At 38.1% G+C, this 20145-nt stretch overlaps 1 protein-coding gene across 2 annotated transcripts in view; it reads right to left on the reverse strand.

Annotated features, from left to right (window-relative positions):
* Window positions 1-20145, reverse strand: part of cntn4 (contactin 4) — a 229651-nt gene that overhangs the window by 75892 nt on the left and 133614 nt on the right. For both annotated transcript variants that reach the window (XM_079841184.1, XM_079841185.1), the window contains exons 6-8: window positions 13463-13666; window positions 7355-7457; window positions 7086-7270 (exon numbers count right to left, since the gene is read on the reverse strand). In XM_079841184.1, the coding sequence (XP_079697310.1) occupies window positions 7086-7270; window positions 7355-7457; window positions 13463-13666 (492 nt within the window). The remainder of the gene's footprint in view (window positions 1-7085; window positions 7271-7354; window positions 7458-13462; window positions 13667-20145) is intronic.

A 20145-nucleotide genomic window follows, 5' to 3' on the forward strand; every position in this document is an offset into this window, starting at 1 on the left:
ATTGAGCGTTCAAGGCGCTTCAGGAGAAATATGTCAAAACACCACTCTGCTTCTTTTCATTTTCATTAAAAATATATATTAAACATTAATAGTCACACAAATGTGGTTCAGGCAACTCCTACATTATCTTCACTGCATGTACATTTAAATATCCTTAAAAAATAAAGTTATGAAACTTCTCTTTGCCCTCAGTCAAAACGATTTGGCAGACCACAAATTGTAGATTCATGACACCAAAGATCGCCCGTTAGATCCACACAAGACGAACCACTACAGGACATCAGAGCCAGCGGCAAACGTCAGAAGGACTAGCCGAGGAAAGTCTGCTCTCGCCGGGTTAATGAGCGCTGAGTGCCCGGTGATCGCCTGGATCTCACAATTCCAAAAACACAAGATTATTTTTTTAAATAGGCGCTCTCTTTATAAATAAACCACAGATTTGAGCTTTAAACAACTACATTCCCACCTGAAAACTTTTTAAAACTACATTTTGTGACACAATAGTAGTATTTTTAAATTATGCAGGGTTTCTCATCACGTCACTTTACCACGTGACAGCAGCAACCAGGGTCCTGATTGGTTAACACGGCACAAATTGACGCCAAAGTTCAGATTTTTCAACTCGGGCGTCAGACGCAAATTCGCTTCAAACGTGTGAATGCACAAAAAGCACCACTCGCGCATAACGCGTATATTGCGCAAGGCGCTCAATTCACGTCATGGCGGAATTGCGTCCATCGCGGCGTGAGAAACGCGTCTATCGTGCCGCAGGACCTCCAGACGCACATCAACGCGCCTTACCATTGACTTAACATGGAAATCACGCCAGACGCTCTATTCGCATTCGGTGTGAACGCAGCATAAGAAAAGTATCCATATTTAAAACTTTATCAAGTAAAATATCTAGCTTCCACCAGACCGCCTTCCATATTCAATGAAGAAAATGTAACTCTCGCAGTTCAAAGCGCTTACGCTACGTCTGACATCATACGTTGTGCCAGTTACACTTTTTTTGTAAGTTGAATATGGAAGACGGTCTGGCGGAAGCGAGATACTTTACTTCATAACTTGTTAAATATGGATATTTTCCTTACACAAACGCATCGCTTTGCTTCAGAAGGCCTTTATAAACCCACGGAGCCATGTGGATTACTTTTATAATGGATGGATGCATTTTTTTGGGCTTCAAATTTTGGCAATTTTTTTATATAACTCTGATTGTATTCATCTGAAAGAAGAACTTCATATACACCTAAGATGGCTTGAGGGTGAGTGAATCATGGGCTAATTTTCATTTATCGCTTAAGTGAAAAGGGCACTTGTACAAAATCCTCCTTAAAACATGCCTCTTTATATGTGTTCCTGTAAGAGGTACACAATCCTCAGAGCCAAGAAAAGAACTAATGAAGGCAACAAAAACATTTGAGGGCAATTGCTAATCAAGCCAACGTAAGCAGAAAGAATGAAAGGCTTTGAGTGTCTCCTCCAGCTTTGCTGCTGCCGGTGAAAGTGATAAACATGAGATACACTTATTGATCGCCTCATTCCCCCAGTCTGCTGACGAATGTCTCGTAGGCTTAATTCCATGGGACTTCAAAATAAGATTACAGATTTTTATCACCTGGCTGGCAAAGGGGAAACGGTGGGGAAGAGAATGAGACAGAAATAGAGGGGAAGGGAGAGAGAGAGATCCGAGTGGCAGTCAAGAGGTCTGTCCTTAGGCTAATCCTGCCATAGAAGAATCCCAAAGCCGCCCGCGTACGAGATAAGTGTCAGCCTGCCACTGTTTATTTACATGCCTGCTGTGGCTTAGAGGTGTGTTGTAAATAATTCGGAATTGCTTAATGCCTCAAATGAGTGATAAATGGCAGGTGTCTGATGGTGGCCATCTTAGCAGTCATACAAATAAGTCCAATTGACTTGAATTTGACTTGAATTGACGATCTAATCACACAGAAAGCTTGAACTTGGTAATTTTTTACAATGTTTTTTATTTTAGTCATGGTTTTCGTCTGTTAATGAACATATACTTTAAATGTAGTCAATATTTTGTTATATCATATTATTACTCTGCATCTATTTTTAGCTGTGGTAAATAACATTTTAGCTGACGAAAAATGAAATCAAATATATTTAATACATAAACATTTAATCTTTCAAGGTTCAATGAGAAGTTTCTGAAAGAAGTCACTTATTTGATCAAAAGGTACATTTTTTTGAAATATTGTGAAATATTACTGTAATTTCAAATATATATCTTCTATTTGAATATATTCTAAAATTGAATTGATTCCTGTGATGGCAAAACTGAATTTTCAGCATCATTACTCATGTCTTCAAGATCTTTCAGAAATCATTCTAATATGCTGATTTGGTGCTCAAGATAATTTTTTTTATTGTTATTAATGTTAAAAATGGTTGTGCTGCTTAATATTTTTGTGGAAATCGTGATACAGTTTTTCAGGATTCTTTGATGACTAAAAAGTTCAAAAGAACAGCACGTATTTTAAATATAATTTCTTTTCCGTCACTTTTGATCAATTTCATTTATCCTCACTGAATAAAAATTACTGACTCCTACTTTTGAACGGTATTGTAACAGATTTAACAAAAACAATGTCAAAACTTGGGTGTTATGTTTTCATCAACACTTAATTAAAATAATTAAATTATCGCATTGAAATAATTAACAAATAAAATTTTTACTATGCACATTTTTTGTATTCGTTATCATTGACAACATTTAAACAAATCTTCATCAAACATTTTCATCAATAATTCGGTTGATGAGATCAATGCTGGTTTAGTGTGAAGTATTTCTATGCAAAAATGGCATCTTATTCATTACCCACAGGTAATCCAGTTCAACTAGACTCTAAAGGTCCGTCTCCTTCTACTTATATTGTGGCTGACTTATAGACAGAAGAAGAGGCGAGACGGGGGTGGAAACGATTGAGGAATAGCGGAAGCGAAGCGAAAATCGAGGCAAATTATCATAAATATCAAGTCTCTCCAAAACAGAATGGTGCACGAGAGCTGAGGAGTGAGAGCATTAGTGAAACACAACCACACCTACGACGACTCGCCTGCCTGGCTGGATTACATTAGCTTTTACAATATGCAGAAGCTATTTATCTAATTAATACATTTATAAATCACCGTTACGCGGCGCATATGGGAGGCACATTAGGAGAACTTCCCTTTTCTAGGAACCTGTCCCCCCACATTCCAGATTGTTTGGAACATAAACAATGAGACAACAGGGATAATAAAACATTCAGCGAGCTCTGTGCAGACTATTCCTGTAAATGGGCCACTGGGCATGCGGGTACAGCATTAGAGCCAGTGCAAGATCCCATAAGGGGAGGATAAATCCCACTGCTCTCTAGCCTACAGGTACTAACTTAATAGGTAGCTGTCTTGTATGAACAATGCCACGGAGCCAACACGGCGGTGAAGGGAAAAGGTTATGAACCCTTCATTTTAAAGTCCATATTTAATATGCTTCACTTCATAAGCCTCTGAGTCACAATACACTAGCTAGAAACCTAGGCCTAGCCATTGGGGTCTCATTTTACAGTTCATGCTAATTTGCACTGGTAAACAAATGTAGGCCGAAGGTGCGCATTCAATTAATAGAATTTAAATGTGATTTCCTTTTTTTTGTTTTTGTTTATGTCTTTGTTTCAGTGTGTGGAAGACTTAAATCCTTAACTAATAAATAGTTGTGACGGACAGATTGCACAGAATAAGTAGATACATTTTATTTTTGTATTGTTCGTGCAACAATTGCATTATATACAGTATATATACACCGATCAGGCATAACATGAGCTAATATTGTGTTGGTCCCCCTTTTGCTGCCAAAACAGCCCTGACCCATTGAAGCATGGACTCTACTAGACCCCTGAAGGTGTGCTGTGGTATCTGGTACCAAGATGTTAGCAGCAGATCATTTAAGTCCTGTAAGTTGCGAAGTGAGGCCTCAATGGATCTGACATGTTTGTTCAGCACATCTCACAGATACTCGATTGGATTGAGATTTGGAGGTCAAGTCAACACTTCAAACTCGTTGTGCTCCTCAAAATATTCCTGAACCATTTTTGCTTTGCAGGGTGTGTTATCCTGCTGAAAGAGGCCAAGGCTTAGGGATTGCCCAAAGCATCTCACTGCCTCCGCCGGCTTGCCTAGTTCCCAGAGTGCATCCTGGTGCCATGTATTCCCCAGGTAAGCCCTTGGCCACCCATGACCCTGTCGCCGGTTCACCACTGTTCCTTCCTTGGACGGCTTTTGATAGATACTGACCACTGCAGACCGGGAACACCCCACAAGAGCTGCAGTTTTGGAGATACTCTGACCCAGTCGTCTAGCCATCACAATTTGGCCCTTGTCAAACTCGCTTAAATCCTTACGTTTGCCCATTTTCCTGCTTCTACATCAGCTTTGAGGACCAAATGTTCACTTGCAGCCTAATATATCCCACCCACTAACAGGTGCCGTGATGAAGAGATAATCAGTGTTATTCACTTCACCTGTCATGCCTGATCGGTGAATATATATATATATATATATATATATATATATATATATATATATATATATATATATATATATATATATATATATATATATATATATATATATATATATATATATATATATATATATATATATATATATATATATATATATATATATATATATATATATATATATGCTGCTGATATTGCTGCTGCTGTTGATAATTGCTGTTGTTGTAGATTAATGCTGCCGCTGCAGAGCAAGTAAAGAGACTTGCTATTGCCAATAAATACACTGATACGCTGCAGTGAGCATGTAAGACATATGCTGCTACACAAATAGCATTCATGAATTACCCGTAGAAGATCTATATAAGTGGAGCTGGGGAAGGTAGAGGCTTTCAGACGAAATCTGCAAACTGCTACAACAAACAATGACAAACTATTTAAATGTTGAGCAGCAAGCATTGAGCATTGTCTGCAGATGCAACAGGAACCAATCAGCTTGTGCTGATGTAGATGTAATTGTCAGCAGTTTGCATTAAGGACCCATCAGCCTGCAACATCTAGAGTTTCATGACAATATATATAATAGGTGGGACAAAATATCGATATGGCAATATATCGTTGTCCTGCTCTGTGCGATACGAGAATCGATACACTGGTGCCAAATATCGATATTTTAATTTATAAAATAAGGTGCTCTAAAAAGATTTCCCTGCTCCCAGCATCGCTACTCCACGAGGTGGCGCTCAACACATGAATGAAGAAAACGTGAACATAAGTTAACTAGCCTAAGAAAAAGAGGTTTTTAACAGGATGGCGGACAGCAGTGTGAGCAACATAATAGATACCCCAGCCACGTCCAAAGTCTGGAAAACCTGCACTTAACATTTTCATGGTCATTTTGTTTTCATAGTTAGACATATATCGTAATGTTTCATAGCAATATATTGATTATTGCAGAATTGCTGTATCGTGATATTATCGGTATCATGAGCCATGTATCATGTATCATATCGTATCGTATCGTGAGGTACCCTGTGATTCCCAACCCTAGTATACACTCACCTAAAGGATTATTAGGAACACCTGTTCAATTTCTCATTAATGCAATTATCTAATCAACCAATCACATGGCAGTTGCTTCAATGCATTTAGGGGTGTGGTCCTGGTCAAGACAATCTCCTGAACTCCGAACTGAATGTCAGAATGGGAAAGAAAGGTGATTTAAACAATTTTGAGCGTGGCATGGTTGTTGGTGCCAGACGGGCCGGTCTGAGTATTTCATAATCTGCTCAGTTACTGGGATTTTCACACACAACCATTTCTAGGGTTTACAAAGAATGGTGTGAAAAGGGAAAAACATCCAGTATGCGGCAGTCCTGTGGGCGAAAATGCCTTGTTGATGCTAGAGGTCAGAGGAGAATGGGCCAAATTTGACTGAAATAACCTACGGGCTACGGCAAGAAGACCCCACCGGGTACCACTCATCTCCACTACAAATAGGACGAGCTCACCAAAATTGGACAGTTGAAGACTGGAAAAATGTTGCCTGGTCTGATGAGTCTCGATTTCTGTTGAGACATTCAGATGGTAGAGTCAGAATTTGGCGTAAACAGAATGAGAACATGGATCCATCATGCCTTGTTACCACTGTGCAGCCTGCAGGTGGTGGTGGTGTAATGGTGTGGGGGATGTTTTCTTGGCACACCTGGCCCTGGCCCTGGCCCTGGATGTGCATCCCACAAATCTCCATCAACTGCAAGATGCTATCCTATCAATATGGGCCAACATTTCTAAAGAATGCTTTCAGCACCTTGTCGAATCAATAGATTGTAGAATTAAGGCAGTTCTGAAGGCGAAAGGGGGTCAAACACAGTATTAGTATAGTGTTCCTAATAATCCTTTAGGTGAGTGTATATTAACTAGCAAAGTCATTAGGAATGAACTCACTAGTTGCTTATGTCCAAAGAGCCTTGGGTCCTGTCTTTAAAGTAAAATGATAAATCCTATTGCCTTAAGCCACACAATTTATCATTCAAAGTATCATGACCATGATGCAAACTAACTAAGCCTTTAATTTTGAAAATCTTCAATGAGGTCCAGACTCCAAGATGTGTTAAAATCAACAACTACCTCTAAAAAGTAAAATCAGATGTCATCCCTGATGCAGATGCTGGTCTGCTGAGTGTTTTCCTGGCATATGTGCCCCTCATCTAAGTATAGTAAATTTAACAGCTTTGATCTAGAGTCAAATTGGATCCCAATCACGTTGCCATCTGGTAAAAAGGAACACACACATACATGCACACACAAATAGAAGGTCAGACGCAAGGTCACCCTCTCATCTTTTTAATCTAGATAAAAATATTAGAGACATCACGACCGGGAGGCTTTAATCATTTTGATGCACTGTTAAAGCACAACATCCGGCCTTAAGTTGATTTTCTGCTGGTCAAGGCTGAAGCCTGGAAAGGCAGTCCTGCATCATGTCCTTCACTTCAATGAACGCGACATGTGGCTTTAGCTGTTCAAATATTGATGGATCTCAAGACAACTTACCAAAGAAAGACAGCTTTCCCTGCACAGAGTTTCTTCCTTTCGTGTTCTCTGCCACACACTCGTACGTCCCCGCGTCCTCTTGCTGGAAGTAAGGGATCTCCATCACGCCGCTGGTTTTCCTTACATCCACTTTACGAGCGAAAGGGACTCCATCCACCCGACGCCAGCTTATTGACGGTACCGGACTGTGTGGGGGGAGACATCACATACACAACATTTAAGGACTGATTACATCCTCTTTCTATTGAAGACATCCTTATAATACTTACTTCCCCAATGCAAAACACTCCAGGCGCACGGTTGAACCTTTGGCCACTTGAACGACTTCTGGAAACTGCACTTCAATCTTTGGCTCATATTCTCCCATAACACCTACAAAAAGAAACACTCAAATGTCACTCAAACGCACAATTATTTCCAACAAAAGTATCAATTACTCCATCTGCAAATGCAATTTCAAAAACAGCCAATCTTTTATTTTCCCTTTCATTATTATTGCATGATTTATTTAGTACCTTTTGAAAGACTTGGGATAGCAGGGAGCCCTGATATCTCCCTCTGTGTTTTTGTGAGGTGTGCTATTGGCCTAGCGACTAAGCTGTCTGAGAGGAACTCAAAAAGATGCTTATCTGTAATGTCTAACGCTGGCCGTTTATGTCAGCGCTGCCAAATGGGAAGGGTTGAAGAGAGGCAATCATCTCCTTCTGTAGCATCCCAGGCAGAGAGACATGTACAATGGGGTTTGAAATTGTGCCTGGAGATCACACTGTGACAGTAGCCATTGAGTGGCTCGTGTTGGTCATACACTACTGATACAAACATCAGGTTTTCAGACAACATGTTTTACACCACAATTCAGACAAGGCATGGGTATATGCCAATAGGACCTCAAAACACACGCACAATGTTGGGTTTCCATGTTTTATGGGGACATTCCATAGACGTAATGATTTTTATACTGTACAAACTGTATATTCTATCCCTAAACCTCCCCCTAAACACAACCCTCACGGAAAAACATTTTTTGAAATAATTTATAAGCTGTTTTCCTCATGGGGAACAAAACATGTCAGCACAAGGACAAAGATTTCAGATATTGCCATCTTTGTGGGGACATTTTGTCCTCATAACGTAGGGTGTACCTGAACCATATACACATACAAACACACACACACCAAACTTTTGAATGGCAGAGTATATATATATGTTATCTTTGTATGTTACTGCATTTGCATTTAAATGCGGTTTAAAGCTCTGATAAAAATGGCATAAATGTGATTGCAGGCACTTCTGACTTTAAAACCTGAAAAACTAAACATTTATTACATATCCTGGAGAGAAAAAAAACTGGATAAACATTAAACTAAAGCAACACATCTGTCAGCAGTCAATTAACATTGCTATTATAAATAAATGTATTTCACCTCAAATACGGTTTTGAAACCAATTAAAGCTACTTTCAGACAATCATTTAAAAAATAATTGAAAGTCTAGGTAGAAGACAAGCCAAAAATAATGATTTATTTCATTAAAAAACTTTACTTTTACTTCAATGAAAGGTTAGATTTTTGCGATTTTTTTTAAATGAAAGATCAAAAGGATAAACAATGCAGATTTATTTTTACAGCCAACTTTGATCATATTTACCAGGGGTGCCAATAATTCTGACCACAACTATATATATATATATATATATATATATATATATATATATATATATATATATATATATATATATATATATATATATATATATATATATATATATATATATATATATATATATATATATATATAGAATGCTAAAAGCCAGAATGGTTGCTTAAAGGGCATATTGCAGGTTAAATTTTTTTCGAGATTAATATATAACCTTGTATGAAAATACCATATGAAAAGGTAGTGCAGGATTTAAAATGTTTTAAAAAGACATAAGAGCACAAATTTAGTAGATAAAGTGGCCATTTCGTTGAGTAGTATGAAGCTGCAGACTCGGAGCCTGCTGCATCTACAGTCCCGCACCCAGAGTCCCGCATTCTCAGGCCCCTCGTTTTTCGAGACAGCGCCTTCTATCAAATTGGATCGTGTAAACAATGCAATTGCAATGTGAAGGATTTAGGCCGAAACGTGAGTATCATCAATTTTATTTAACACATTTATTTTTTAATCAAACCACTTTATAGCTCATCGACACCAACATGAATAGCTCATTTAATATTTGTAAAGATAGTTTTTTCCCGAAAATACTTTTTATAGCTTAGCAGACTTTTTGTAGACAAGCCATTGTAAAATCCGATTAAAATTAAGGTAGACCAATTAAATACACTGAGTGTGATTGATTAATATCAAAGAATGTCATCATTCATTATTTAATCAGATTTACAGTTTGACCTTTTTTTATTACCTTTTATCTTAAAACTATAAATTGAATTAATTAATGTCAAATGGAGTAATTTTTTACTTTATATAATTTATGTAGCCTACTTAAATGAGTAGCCTATACTTATAAAACTTACATATTAAAATTAATCCATGTTAATTAAACTGTGATATGAAGTTGTTGATATGAAGGATCCTGCAAATGGTGAAATAACTGTATCTGAATATATACATATGTGAATATATATATATATATATATATATATATATATATATATATATATATATATATATATATATATATATATATATATATATATAATGAATATAAATATAAATGTATATAATATGAATATGAAATAATGTATATAAAATAACACTTTTTGTTTGCCCCACAGGATGTTCTCAATGGGAAACCAAAGTGGTTTCCCCCAAAGCCACCTGTGCCAGTCTACATGGACAATAAGCAACAGCAGACATTCTTTCTGAACTCCTCAAAGCTCTGCTGGATAAGTCTAAAACTCAACTGAACTTCACAGATGAAGTGGAGTTAATTTGTAGTTTTCTTTTCCTGAGGTGGGCCCAAACATGTTTGTCAATTGGATTGTTTCTATTATTGCCATATATGCAATGTTTTATATGTTAATTAATTAATTAATTTATATGGACAGGCCATCATTCATGGCCTATGTGAGATGCAGGCATTTTCCTGGCAGGAGCTGAGGAGGTGTTCCTCAGTGGCCTTACTTATAACCCTAGGTATGCTTGTAATTTGCATTTGCAAAAAATATATAATTTATTATTACACAATATTTTTGACAATGGCAATCATTTTAGTGAAGTCAAGGAATTTGACAGAGCGATTGCCAAACGAATGAAAAAACAGTCACCTAGCAGAGAGTAAAGTTATTATTTTACCTTATGTAATTGAAGATGTAAAGTAAAGTCACTAACAAAATTCTTTCTTACTTTTTTCTTTTCTTTGTCCTTTTTACAGCAACATGATGTTTAGGTGATCGTTAAATAAAGTACAGAATTGTTTATTATTGGTGTTTTGTCTATTCTTATTTGAGTTTTGAGCTTTGCATTGCATTCAAAATATAAAAAAAAAACGTTTTTGGCATGGTATATGTTAATTAGACCATTAGGTTGAACTGAAAGAAACATTGGAATTTGAAAAACATTGAGGCAATATAATAATCACACAATATTAATATTGATAATAAGATAGTTCAATCTGTAATTGTATCTCTTCCATCAGTAATTTTCTTTCGATTAGGCTAGCCTACCACACACAAAAAATAACTACTGGGTAATTTGTTAGTCAGAGAACACAGTGTGTTTTTTGGAACATGCACTGAGCAGGGAACGCAAATATGTTATTTTGTAATTATTTTGTGTTAATTTATGTGAAAAACTTTAAAAGAAGCGAGACCGTTATATTGCATCCGGAGTCTGAGAATGCGGGACTCTGTGTGCAGGTGTTATACGATCTTCCGAACAGCAGGAGGCGCTGTCTCGAAAAACGAGGGGCCTGAGAATGCGGGACTCTGGGTGCGGGACTGTAGATGCAGCAGGCTCCGAGTCTGCAGCTTCATAATGTTGATTTCGTTGGCCGCTTGGAAAAAGCGCTTTTTTTTCAACATCGCGTCATATTACGTCACGAGAGGGAGTGGTTCGCCGAGCTCTGCGTTGGCTCAGTGCAGAATAGGTTGGTATTCAGTAGAGTCTGTGTATTTTCGGTAGTTTTTCTATTCCAATTTATCATTGTCATGGTAAATTATTATCCAGCCTGTCAGGGCATCGAGTCCACAGGTTTCCTAAAAAAAAAAAGTTAGGAATTCTGCATGGTGGCGTGGTGAAGAAACGGGACTTCCCTTCGCGCATCTGCTTCAAAACACACGGTGGTGTGTATAGTGCTTTAGACCGGAGGATTATCATCCCGGCGATATGATGGAGTCAAACATTGTTATACTCATGTAAGGCCGACTACACACTGGCTGCGTGACGTGAGCGTGGCGTTTTCTATCTGTAGACCGGCTACACACTGCAAGCGTGGCGTTTCTGTTGCGTTTCAGCTGCGTGGCGTTTTCTGTGTCTTTGCACACCATAAGCGAGTCTGACGCGGCGCTGCTGCTGCTAGGTGACGTAGTGGAAGGCCTATACTTCAAGTTAAACATAAAATATATAAATAAATATTTATATAAATATATAGCCTACTGATACAGCAAAGACAACGTCAGCACTCGGCAGTATTGACGGCCGAATAGGCTACAAAATATTTTGTTCTGCATTGGCAGGTGCAATATTTGAAAATCGATATATACATTTTTTTTAATTACAATTATATCTGCATTTATGTCAAAACCTAGAGACTTTCACACATAAAAATGTCATTTATCAATATGTATTCGTGTCAAAATGACAAACAGCTTTTCCTATTCTATTTTGCCTGGAAACGCTTCCAACACACTTGCGTTTCGCATCGGTTCTATTTCTAGCATGAGCTTTCGGCGCGGCTCGAGCCGCACGTGTCACGCAGCCAGTGTGTACCTTAATTGCCTAAAGGATGAATAAACATCCACACGCGATGCTTCTTTGCCGTCGTGTTTACATTAATGAATACAAAGTATGTACATTAACACAAATGAATACGGTCTCACACTTTTTCGAAAAAAAGTTCTGAATTAAGTGATATTTTATTCATGCCATGCACATTCAAGTTCACTCAAATACATTCTCATAACGTCATACATCCTGACACTAGCGGTGAATCGGCACGAAATAAACCCATAATACAGAATTAATGAATAAAGGATAAACACAATAACACAACGTTACTGTCTGTGGTTCGGCGGCCGGCGGGAGATGTGACGGTCCCGCATCCGGCGGGAGATGTGACGGTCCCGGATCCGTCAGAGATGCAGCTCGGAGAAAACCTGAACTGTGCACCGTGGCGTGAGTCTTGTAAGTTACCAAATCAGTCGTGATGAGAAACCGCTAACGTTATATCACATAACGTTTAGTGTGAACGGATATTAACGAGTGTGACTTTTCCTGATGGTCAAAGCCTATAAGTTTCTGTTATTGGTAAGTAAATCAATAACTTACTAGATGACTATAACGTTACCAGCTTTGCTATTGCCTGATACATGATAATAATCAGTACAGTGTTGTGATCTGAGCACAGTGATCATATCGTTAGCTAGCTTTATCTAGCTTACACTGGTCTCTCTCCGAGACACCTGCCGCTGTTCTCCACTGTTTCTCCTCACATAAATACTCAATCTGTCTCCTGTAATCGTTGTTCTGACTAATCCTGGTCTGTCCCTAATTGTGTGTCATAATTGTATGGCTGTGGTCTGCCATATGAGTATTAATAAACATTTATAATGTCCTCAGCGTCCGAGCTATCATTGCGATCCATTGTTTTCCTATCGTTGAAATTCCCCGCACTCCCTCTCGTTATGTCACGTCCGGTTTTGGCATTTTTAGATGCGGAAGTAAAATTTTCTCACAAAAACGACTCCAAAAGCCTTAATAGTGTATTATAAAGTATATTTTAAAGAAAATCTAGTTCCTACATTATTTTTCTATACATTGACTCACTGGAGTCTCTAACCTGCAATATGCCCTTTAATAAAAAAATACCCCTCCCCCTATAGAATAATAATTAGTTTGTCTGTTGTGATATTTGACCATTTCTTTTTATCACCCCTTGTACATGAATGTGATCAAATTGTAAATCCACAAAGAAGCAACAATTAGATCTGCCTAAGACAAATGACCTTTCAGTTTGAGGGTCTTTGATAATGCCAGGCTAGAGGCACCAAAACATGTTGCCTCAGCATCTTAAAGTTGGCAGAGAAACAGCTTATTAACCTTTGTATAAAGTTTGTATTCAACATTTATTTAATCTCTTTTCATCTGTTATAGTTACATAATTCTATAAAACATATAGGATTGATTGTATATATAAAGACATTGGCAGGCATCCTCACCGTCAGTGCGTAGTATCAGAGGAGTGGGTGGGCCTTGGACGCGCGTCTTGGTGACAGTATTGGTCACAACACAGGTGTAGTTGCCCACATCAGATGGCTCAACTTTGGCGATGTATAGATTCCCTGTCTCCTGGGACACGAATCGACGAGAATCCTGCTTCACGAATGACGGGTACTCATTAAAAATCCAGGAGAACGTCAAAGCTGTTAGAGAAAAAAAGGAAAGATGGAGAAAAGACCGTCAACATCACACATGAGAAGAAAGAGGTCACTCCACTGCCCGGAAACTACATTTGCATAAACATAACTAGAGTACACGGTGACATTTCCTCTCTCAGCAGAGCCTAAATGGCATATGTGGGCTCTGCTCATGAATCTTGCGCCTCCCCAGAGTTTCTAAATTAGCATTGGGGCTACATGCTAGGGTGAAAATTAATCAGCCTGAGGAGGGTTGTGTGGCTTAGGGGGTGAAAATTAATGACAGAAAGGATAACCAGTGCCCTGTGATTAGTTGGCCTCTAGTCAAGTGGGAAAGTGGTCGTATGTAACCAATGTTCAAAAATCCAGAGCGCTATTCGTTTAGACATTGGTCAGTTAATAGATAATCAGGCCACATGTACGGAGCTAATCACACAGCATTTCAAAAGAGCAAAGAGTTTTTAATGAAAACAATAAAAATCTTAGAGTAAAACCGTGGAAATCACAACAGATGGATAAAAATGTCCAGCCATCTTAATTGGAAGAGTCTCACAAAAACTGTCAAGAAAAGTCCTTTTTCCCCCACAATAATATGAAGCCTATTTTTAAGGCCACTGACATTATTTTCATGACAATTTCCATCTCCAATTTCTAGTAGCCTACAGTAATGTGAAATATATGCCTGCCGATAATATATATATAATATATATATACTGTATATATATATAATATATATCTCATTACAGTAATGTGCCAAAATGTGTAAATGGTAAAGTAAACACTGTACATTTAAGGATAACATACTTTTAGTGTTTTAGTATAAATATTATTAGTTATTCTAGGCTTACTGTATTACATTTATGGTAATAAAAATGAAATTGGAGAGGAAAATATGCCTAATTTTCATGAAAGTAATGTTAGAAACCAAAAAAGGTTATTCTTTAAGCAAAATGTCCATTTCATTTCCAGACACATTTTTCCACACTTCACTTCACACTATATCTGACAAATAACAGACAAATAAAAACGGTCTAAACTCTGGAAGGAGTGCTGTTGACCAAGCTTTGAAGATGTAGCGTTCTTGTCGGCCACTCCTCTCCACGAAATGTCGGCATACACTTAATGTCACATCTGTCAGTGGTCGCTTCCTCTCTTCCAGCACAGAAAAACAGTTTCAAACCTGACCTCTGGGAGTTACAATTGTTTTGCCTTTTGCTGATTCAATTACCCACAATCCCTGTCATTCTCCAAGTTACGCCGTCAAGTATGAAGAACGAAAAGCGAAAGGTGAAACAGGCATTTATGTATTATCCAGGTGTGATTCGAAATAACAAAAGAAATGTTCTTTTCAGAGGAAGCGCTTTGCGATAATAATTCAACTTCTGACTTTTACTTTGAATTCTTTGAAATTGCTAGCATAGTACATGTTTGTAATTGGAGAAAGGCTCTAACCTAAAATGAATACTTTTATAATGGCTTTGCATAAGTCAAAATTTAAATTGCAGCTCAAAACAGCAATAGAGAAATCAGTTGTCAATCTAATAAGCATCTAACTGCATCTGTGGAGGAACAATGCACTGAAGCATTAATAAACCGATGTGCATTTCCCGTCACCAGCCTCCTCCATGGATCTGTGGAGAATACCTACATCTTATTCAACCAAACCACTCTGAGATCGGACATGTTGGCATGTGAGTATTTCAATTGCGCCGTCAATGGGATGGGATAAATCCATTTGCAGAACGTTGGGATGTTCTACTCAGCCAAGGCTCTTGGCTCCCCAGCAGTGCATTTAATCGACAGGCACATAGCATCTCCCCGGCTTAGCCCAATCAAACCCACTCACTCGTTAGCTAATTAAACAAAACAGTCTTGGAGGACTCCTGCCTGAGCCCTGGTCATTTATCACAGTTTGATCTGATCCATAGCTGTGGGCTTCGGCTATCTCGCGCACAGAAGGGGCTTGAGTGGCTTGGAACCCTGAGCGCTAAGCTAACAGTACGCAGGTCATTCCTGCATACAACTGTAATATAAAGAAGTATATAGAAAAGAAAGACTTTCATAAATATACTATGGACAAGCTCAGGCACTTACATGTATACTTTTAATTCAACTTTTACCTATTAATTAATTAGCAGGATGGCTAATAAGATGTAAACAAAGCGCTAAAGTTAGCTGTAGCTTGGTGTTAGCTTACAGAATGGTTCCATGAGGGTACCAACCTAAGTTAATTTTGATACTTCTTTTTTTAAAGCAGCACTAGGTAACTTTTCAACCTTCATAATATATTTTCAAGACTCTTGTGATGATACATCGACTTACAATAGGTTGAATGACGTCTGCCATAGCCTGACGGGGTCTGTATCGTTTTTAATCGTACTTTTAAACTTCGGGTTTCGGGTAGTAACCCGAGAACAAAAAGAACTACAAAATTCGACTGCTTTACGGCATATACGTCACTTCCACCACCACCCCCACTTCCTTAAATTTGGACGTGCGAGCCCGAGCCCAACTATCGTTTGTTTGCCGGATGTTATAGTCATGGCCGAAGCAGCACAGAAAAATAAGAAAGCAAAGGTTTTGTCGGAGGAAAGCAAAAAGAGGAAACGAGAAAGTGATCGGATTAAAGGCAGGACGAGGATCAACATTGGGCCAGCGTTTGCTCGTTGGTTTGAGCTGGAGGAGGAGGGGCTACATTCTTGCAAGTAAATACATAAGACGTACAAAATCATATTTTAGGATACCTAACATGTCTGTGATATTTGTTTATTTGTCTTGCCTCAAGCTATAATGCAAATCGATTTTTCAAATTTGCAGATTCATCTATGGTAGCTTGATATTATAATATTGACGATGTATGCTTATTACCTACCACTCAAACATTGAATTGAAGTATCATATAGATTCCGTAAAACGGGAACCAATAGACTAGGCTACTATAATGACGCTGGCTTGTAAACGTGAGCATCGCGATCATTTGGCGTTTGAAAAAAATAAAACCCATGAAATTATATTCATATGACATGCTGAAACATATGCCACTGTACCTTGGATGAAGACATTTCACACGCGACGCAAGCAGAACACCTGCATGTGAACTCCTGCAGTGTTCAGGGCTATCATGGTTGTCATGTCAACAAATGCACGTGCGATGCATCCACTGATGTAAGATGACAAGAGTTTACGACAGTAGTAGAGGACAATACTGTTTCCCAACTGTAGGGGGACCCCGAGAGCAAAACCTACCTAGTGCTGCTTTAAATCTCTCATGCAAGCGTTGTGCTTTGAAAATGTTTTAGAAGTCGCTTGCGAGGGTTATAACGCCTGCAAGCACAGACATCTGGGCCTCACGACGAGCTGATGTGTTTTTGTGCTATAGCACAAGGCAAAACAGGATCTGCTTTCTGACTTAAATCCTGCCATCCATGCATTCAATCAATCATTCCTCACAATGCTGAATTTTTTATCAATTTTTAAGGTAAAAACTTTAAATGCTAAACCACTACTGCTGCAGGCGTTAACACCACTTTAAAAAAACAAAAAAACAAAGCTTTGTGATAGCAAAGAAAGGTCATAAACAGTTGCTCAAAGGCTGTTGTTGCAACCTCAACACAACCCAAAGGATTTCTATTTTCCCTCTGAAATCAATTATATAAACCCAGATGTATGTTTTTTCTTCTTCAATTGGTTTGATTTGCTTGGGTATCAAGGTCTAAAGAAATAAACTTGTACATAAAATACAACATCAAACCACAAAGTTTTCACATTTACCCCCTTATGTGAAACCTTTCCTGGTAAAGCACTCAGTTCTCAGCTGGGCACTTCCCACAAAAATTTAAGGTTAAAAACATTCTAAATGCTACATAGAATCTTCCATACACTATGTGAAATGTTCAAGGTTCACAATGAAATGTGATGTGTAAGAAGCCAAGACTCTTCACTTTGAAGGGTCCCTTGAGGGGACTGTCAGATGCTGACAAAACTCAGTTTGCATTATACGAAGAATGCTGGGGTTGCAGAAAGTCAGCAGAGAAGTCAACATAAAACGAAAAGGGAAAAATAGACCATATAAGATTTGTGCAAATTGTACGGACATGTGGAGAGTATTAAGAAAGATGAAGGAAACAAATTTTGCTTTCTTAAGGCAGGTCTGTACAAAACTGCAGATTTTTCAATGTAGGGTTAACATCTACTGCACAAATTCATATTTAAAGCTGATGCGTGTATTTTTTTTTATATATGTTAAATGCCATCTGCTAGTGTGAGTTTGGCAGACAGGGGGCAGGACAGGCAAGAAAACCTTTAGGAAACACTATTTTATTTATTTTTATTTGGTGTTTAAAGGTGCTGTATATAAGTTTTTGACTGTACCAAAGCATAACAATACCATAATATGTTTGCAGATATTTAGGAAACATGCTGAGTTCACATACTCGTTTCTCTGAAAAACAATGCTACAGCCAGTTATTTTACTTTGAAATGTTTGTTCTCTCGGAATATCTGCTTTTGTTGTGGTCTGTGCGATAACGCATGTTGCCAGTTTACTAAGGTTGCGCAATTAATCGGATTTGTAATCGTGATTACAATTACGGATGCCACAATTATGTAATCGTTCAATAAAAAAGTCCACTTATACAACCCCAAATCAGAAAAAGTTGGGACAGTATGGAAAACGCAAAAAAAGAAGAAGAAGTGATTTCTAAATTTACTTTGACTTGTATTTCATTGCAGACAATATGAACACAAAATATTTCATGTTTTGTCTGGTCAACTTCATGTCATTTGTAAATATGCATCCTTTCCTGTCATTCAGACCTGCAACACATTTCAAAAAAAGTTGGGACAGGAGCAATTTAGGGCTAGTAATGAGGTAAAATGGTTAAATAATGATGTGATTTGAAAAAAGTGATGTCAACAGGCGATTGTAATTATGATTTGGTACAAAAGAAGCATCCAAGAAAGGTCTAATCCTTTAGGAGCAAAGATGGGCCGAGGATCGCCAGTTTGCCAACAAATACGTGAGAAAATTATTGAAATGTTTAAAAACAATGTTCCTCAAAGAAAGATAGGAAGAGATTTGGATATTTCACATTCAACAGTGCATAACATAATTAAAAGATTCAAGGAATCTGGAGGAATTTCAGTGCCTAAAGGACAAGGGCGCAAGCCTAATCTGAACAACCGTGATCTCCGATCCCTCAGGCGGCACTGCATCAAGAATCGTCATTCATCTATAAGCGATATCACCACATGGGCTCAGGACTACTTTGGCAAACCTTTGTCAAGTACCACAATACGTAGTTACATCCACAAATGCCAGTTAAAACTGTACTGTGCCAAAAGGAAGCCCTATGTTAACAGTGTCCAGAAGCGCCGTCGACTTCTCTGGGCTTGGAGGCATCTGGGATGGACCATCACACAGTGGAAACGTGTACTGTGGTCAGATGAATCAGTATTTCAGGTATTTTTTGGGATGGGAGGAATGGACGCCGTGTGCTCCAGACCAAAGAAGAAAAGGATCATCCAGACTGTTACCAGCAACAAGTCCAAAAGCCAGGGTCTGTCATGGTATGGGGTTGTGTCAGTGCCCTTGGCAAAGGTAAATTACACTTCTGTGAAGGCACCATTAATGCTGAAAAGTGCATAGAGATTTTGGAGCATAATATGCTGCCTTCAAGAAGACATCTTTTCCAGGGACGTCCATGCATATTTCAACAAAACAATGCAAAACCACATTCTGCACACATTACAAAGTCCTGGCTGCGGAGGAAGAGGGTACGGGTACTTGACTGGCCTGCCTGCAGTCCCGACCTGTCTCCAATAGAGAATTTTGAAGCGCAAAATGCGACAACGAAGATCCCGTACTGTTGCCCACCTTAAGACTTGTTTGCAGGAAGAATGGGACAAAATTACACCTGAAACACTTCATCACTTGGTGTCTTCAGTCCCTAAACGTCTTTTAAGATTTGTGAAAAGGAATGGCAACATTACAAAGTGGTAAATGCTTTACTGTCCCAACTTTTTTTGATTTGTGTTGCAGGTCTGAATGACAGGAAAGGATGCATATTTACAAATGACATGAAGTTGACCAGACAAAACATGAAATATTTTGTGTTCATATTGTCTGCAATGAAATACAAGTCAAAGTAAATTTAGAAATCACTTCTTTTTTTTATTTATTTGCGTTTTCCATACTGTCCCAACTTTTTCTGATTTGGGGTTGTATTATTCTATGTACTTAACCTGTAGAAAGTAGAAAAAAATACGCATATTATCTTAAGTTTTTCCCCCATTGTTTTTATTTTTTAGTATAACGTTATAATGCCATGCATATTTGTACTTTTTTTATTTAAAGAAACCAAACCAAAGTATATTTGACTTTTGAGGCTTAATGCTATAGAATAATCGTGATAAATAATCGCAATTACAATTTCAAGGGAATAATCGGCAATTATGATTTTTGTTATAATCGTACAGCCCTAAAG

This window comes from Gobio gobio (assembly GCF_949357685.1).
Source record: "Gobio gobio genome assembly, chromosome: 17".
In the NCBI taxonomy this organism is placed as follows: domain Eukaryota; kingdom Metazoa; phylum Chordata; class Actinopteri; order Cypriniformes; family Gobionidae; genus Gobio; species Gobio gobio.